This window comes from Quercus lobata, chromosome 6 (genome assembly GCF_001633185.2).
Source record: "Quercus lobata isolate SW786 chromosome 6, ValleyOak3.0 Primary Assembly, whole genome shotgun sequence".
NCBI lineage: Eukaryota > Viridiplantae > Streptophyta > Magnoliopsida > Fagales > Fagaceae > Quercus > Quercus lobata.
Window position 1 is genome coordinate 50,110,849 of NC_044909.1, and position 5,404 is coordinate 50,116,252.

General features: G+C 28.9%; 1 protein-coding gene across 1 annotated transcript; it reads right to left on the reverse strand.

Moving 5' to 3' along the window:
* Window positions 1-2,334: 2,334 nt before the first annotated feature.
* On the reverse strand, window positions 2,335-3,950 carry LOC115950436 (chaperonin 60 subunit alpha 2, chloroplastic-like). The gene is made up of 3 exons (XM_031067632.1): window positions 3,905-3,950; window positions 3,717-3,796; window positions 2,335-2,622 (listed from the first exon to the last, which is right to left on the reverse strand). The coding sequence occupies exons 1-3, from the start codon at window positions 3,948-3,950 to the stop codon at window positions 2,335-2,337; spliced, it is 414 nt and encodes a 137-aa protein (XP_030923492.1).
* Between the last annotated feature and the right edge of the window lie 1,454 nt (window positions 3,951-5,404).

The following is a 5,404-nucleotide window of genomic DNA, read 5'->3' on the forward strand; positions in this document are numbered from 1 at the left end:
TCATCCCTGTCTAGCTAATTCTTATTATAGTCCATTTGTTTTGCAAGGAGGTAGAAAACCCCTCTTTTATATATATATATATATATATATATATATATAAGTTAGCGTTAGTATATAATAGCTAAAATATTAATTTTTGGAAATGGTATCTCATATGGATTAGTATTTCAATTGTAGGTTTTGGTAATTAGAAGTTAGCACGTAGTAGTTAATAATTAGAAAATTACTTTGCAATTTTTTTAAACCAACCCCTTAAAAAAGTTTTAGAAGAGTTTAAATCACGTTAATAAATTATCTCTCTATTCATTTTTTTTTTTTAAATCATGTTAAAATAAAGTTACTAATAAAATTATTATTAGTAAACATTTTTTAGCCTTATCTATTTAGCTTTGTTGCCAAATTTATATAAACTCTTTTATTTTATTTTATTCCTTTTTTTTTTTGAAGAATATAACACAACCAAAAACCTATAAATGATAATTTACATTCAATATAAAGAATATAATCAAAATTATTCATAATTTAAAATTAAGAAATTAACACAAATTATAAATTAAGATATAAATTTAGAAAAGCAATAAAGAATAAACCTGTTTGTTTTTTCTATCACTTTGAGAGTGTGTTTTTTATTTTTATTTTTTTTTACACGTAGTAATATAATTTAAATAATAAAAGAAGGATTAGATGAAGAGTTTGAATTGTAATCAAATTAAAAAAAATTTATCAACTTATAAATTATAATAATAAAAGGATTAGATGAAGAGTTTGGATTGTAATTAAATTAAGATTTTTTATCAATTTAGAAATTATAGAAGAAGAAGATAAGTACAAAAAAAATTATATTAATTTTTTCAAAATTCTAATTTTTTTTTTGCAATTTAGTGCAGCCACTTGGCGCAACTACAGCTTCTATGCCCAACTTTTATTATATAGTATAGTATATGATATACAATAGCAAGTGGTAGTGGCCCTACACCCTAGTGAGTTTCAATCTCCACATTTTATTTAGTTAGTGGATGATTTGACAATCTCTTATTAAAACAAAAAGAGATTCCTTTTAAAAAAGTATTGGAGGTAAGCTAAAATATATATATATATATATATATATATATATATTTATATGCTGGAGATTATGGGATGAATAATGAGAGAATCTAAGTAACTTTAATGATTTAGAGACACAAGTGAATTTTCTATCTTTAAGACAATATTTTCCACCACTTAATAGTTTGCTATATGGTCACAACTCACAAGTCACAAGCAAATTTATCTTAAGGATACAACAAAACTAGATTTCTTCAAATAAAAATCTTGCGGAATTCCGTGAATTTCTCTTTTTATGGTGTAAAATTGTAAAAAAAATATGAAGCCTATATTATAGACAATGAAGAGTAGCCTTTGAAAATGTAGTTTTGGAAAGTAAAAAATCACTTCGGTTGGTACAAGCTTTTAAATTCGTGTCTTGAATGTTACTAGCTGTTATTCTTACTAGTTTGTAACTTCATGCATATGCATGAATACACTTAAAAGTATACAATAAAATGTATAATATAATTCCTATATATATAATTGAAATACTATTGATAGTCATTTTTATAATTTGTTAACTTTTTAAAAAAATTTGTAAGGATATTATTAAGTATAAAATGTAAATTGTCCATTTTTTATTATTATTGTGAATAACTTTTTTTATACTATTCATTTATTCTAAACTCTTTGGTTTGTGTACTTAATAACTCACTTGGATGAATATTTATGATGTGGTCCCATATTTGATTCTAAAATTAAGAAATAAAACTCTTTAAAAATAAATAATTTAGGACACATGACGCAATTTTGGAACTCTAATTTAGAATTCTAATTTGAGTTTCTCTCAACTTTACCTATTATTATATGAGAAAATCAAAAATAGGTTTTGGAGATTTCTGAACAAAAGATCAAGGAAAAAGAATAAAGAAATTTCTTTAAGATACCCTCATCATTATTATAGCAATATTATACCAAGTCCAAAACAGAGTACCCAAAAACAAAACTGGGAAAAAAAGAAAAAAGAAAAAAAAAAGGAATCTTACATGTGTTGAGTGAGATTACAAAGACTAATAGGCTAACAGCTACTGGTTATGAAATCCCTTTCTTTATGTATGGCTTTTAATACTCTCACAATCCAAAAGTCAGATTGAAAGCTGACTTGTCCGGCCTCTCAGTTTCTAATCTCTAAAGCTTTTTGAATCATCATCTCAAGTAACCAAGAAAATTCAAATTGTTTGTTTCAAACCAATGTGACACATACAGGTCTTTCTCAGCTTTCAACTAGCTTTCCATCTAATCTTTTCTTTAAGGAGTTTTGATTGGAACATGAGGCATAGCTGGCTTAGGTTTCTTCATCTTTTCCACCAACACAACTTGAGTGATAAGAACTACACCAGCAATTGACACTGCATTTTGAAGTGCACACCTTGAAACCTGACAAGGATCTACAACTCCAGCACTGAGAAGATCTTCATATCTGCCTGTCATTGCATCGTATCCAGTTTGCCAATTACAAGTTCTAGTCTTCTCTACAAGAATTTCTCCATCGACACCTGCATTAGAAGCAATTGATTTTGCAGGTGCAAGGAGAACCTACAATTCAACATTAGCAATAGTTTCTATGATCAGGGCAGTAAATGTCCACAAATAAAAGGTCCTAAAAGATGTTAAAAAACCAAAAGATGAAAAATGAAAGTTGACAGTTTCAAATTTAAAGCATAATAATCTATATTTTACATTATCTGACTGAATTCTGAACTAGCAAACAAATAAAAAGTAAGAGTTCCCAGGAAACAATTTAAGAAAAGGGGAGGCCTCAGATGAGGGACAGGATCTTTCACTCACTGTCATTCACAGTAGCAAATATGCTTACTCTTTCTTACCAATTGCAGGTAGTATAACTGATGGGACTAACAAGACCTTCTTCCTTGGACGACCTCATCAAATATACCTGTCCACCTTAACACAACACGGACGAACACAGGCGAGTCATTTAATAAAAGCATTCAATGCCTCAGACAGTTATCAATCAATTAGTAGACCGTTGGAACCTCATCAAACCCATATTCATGAGCCCTAAGGCGTTACAAAAAGGGCACTAAAGCCACAATTAAGGCCCTAACGGCTAGAAACCATGAAGTTGTATATATACACACTGATCATAGACAAGGAAGGTATACAGATTCACCTAAAAATATTCTCACATTGATATTCTGATATCTAGAACTTTCTTATTATTCTCAAAAGCTTCCATATATTGACTTTGGCATCGGAGCTGTTGTGGCAAGCACCACACCTGTGACCACCATTTCATGATGCATTATGATTGTTTACATTTCAATTGATTTTATATCACATAGAGAAGAAACTTTTTACTATAATTAATCTCTTCTTTGTTTTAATTGGAATTCTTACAATACATATATGTAAGTACATATATGTAATTGCAGGTACAAAACTATAGCCATGCTTAGCATGCCATCAATCTCATTGAAATTTATGTTAAATAAAGAATATAAGAAAATTGTGTTGTTTTAACCTTGCAATGGCAAAGACAAGATTTAATTCAATTATTCAAATTTCTTAATATTCTTCATTTAATGATAGTATATGTTCAAGAAATCATTGTATTTTTCTTTTGTAAACCATTATTACTATCTGAAATCAGTATGTAGCTATAACCCAACAATCCCAGTAGGCATGACTACAGCTTCAGTCCCACCAGCTACCATGGTTTCTGCCTCACCTTCTCTAATGTGGTTACCATCTAAAAATAAGCAGTAAAACTTACAAGAGACCACATATCAAATTGTCTTAAATAAGATATCATACATAACAATTACAATTAGGACATCTATTAGGCATTGAGGTAAACCTTCAACACTTACCTTTACAACTATGAGTTTAACAAAATCTTTCATTTCTTTCAATAAGTTCAATGATGTGATCCTTGTGGTTACATTGTCATGTAATAATCATTTTTTAATATGTGTTTATAGTCATGGCAAAAGTTATGGGGATATAGGAAGTATACAAATGAATAGAAGCATAGCTTTCCATTCTTGAATTATTTACAATAATATGAGAATTTCTTGAATAACTTGGGAGTAGTTGAAATGTTTGTAATTCAACTGTTTTCTGAATTACTATTTTCTCGAGTCTCTCATATAGGTTTTCAACGCATGATGTCTAAATCATTGTAGGCAATTATTTCAAGTTGCAATTGTTGTTGGTGGGGGAAATATCACCTCACAAGTAAGACCAAAAAACCCTTTCAAAGTGACAGAATTTTCAAAACTGCTTGTGGGGAAACTTCTTTCTATTTTGTTATTCTCCAAATTGCAAAAACAATTATTTGTCCCATGAAAGAAAAAGATTTTGATTTTCGTCTTTCCATGGTCCAAAACTTTTGCAGTTTAACTCTGTCTATTTTTATATCAAATTTCTCAAGAAGAGTTAATATTAGTATATATTCTAAAACCTTTACCATAAAAGAGTTTCTAGAAAATTTTACATTATAGATAATTTATTTGAAAGCTTGATTTATTTTTATTTTTTTAAAAGAAAACACTCTATGATCGGATCTAAAGGTTAGGTTGGGAGATAAAGAATTTTTTCCCAATATTTTTAGTATCTTTTGGTATTTTTTTCACCGTTCATCTGTTGATTACATTGAGTAAATCCTTTATCTGAATTGATCGAATATGCACATATTAATCCTTTCAGTTGTAAACATAACATCTATTTTCATGGTTGTTAGAATAATGTGGCCCAACATGATATTTTATGATGTCTCTATTATCAATAATTAATTATTCAAAATTTCTTGTGAAATTTTGCAATATTTTTATGATGTAAAATATTTTTAATATTGAAATATGTCTACTTGATATTGTAGACTAAGATTATGAATCATTTCATTATAGTCCTTGACTTGACCATATCTATCATGATGTAGCCTATTCTGAAAGGTACATTTGTTAGGACATATGTAATTCACTTGTTAGGAACATATGTCACTATTTTATGTAATTGGCTAATCTTTTGACAAAACGCACTTTACTTGTATTTGGCTAGATCTAGGATGTGTTTAATACTTTAAGAAATTTTGTTTCAAGATCAAGGGTTGAAGCCATGCAAGTTTGTCCAAGATTCAAGCTGAAAAGTGTCTGTCATTAAAGCTTGACAACTAGCCATCTATCAAGCTTAAAGAGATGTTTAGCCTTGTGGCTCGACAGCTGCTCGACAGATAGGGTATCTTTTGAGGTTTATGAAAAACAGAATTTCAGTTCTGTTTTGACTCTAATCCGTGATTATGTGTTTGGGATTTCTTTTCTCACAACCCTGGACATATAAAAAGATTATTTTAAGGGCC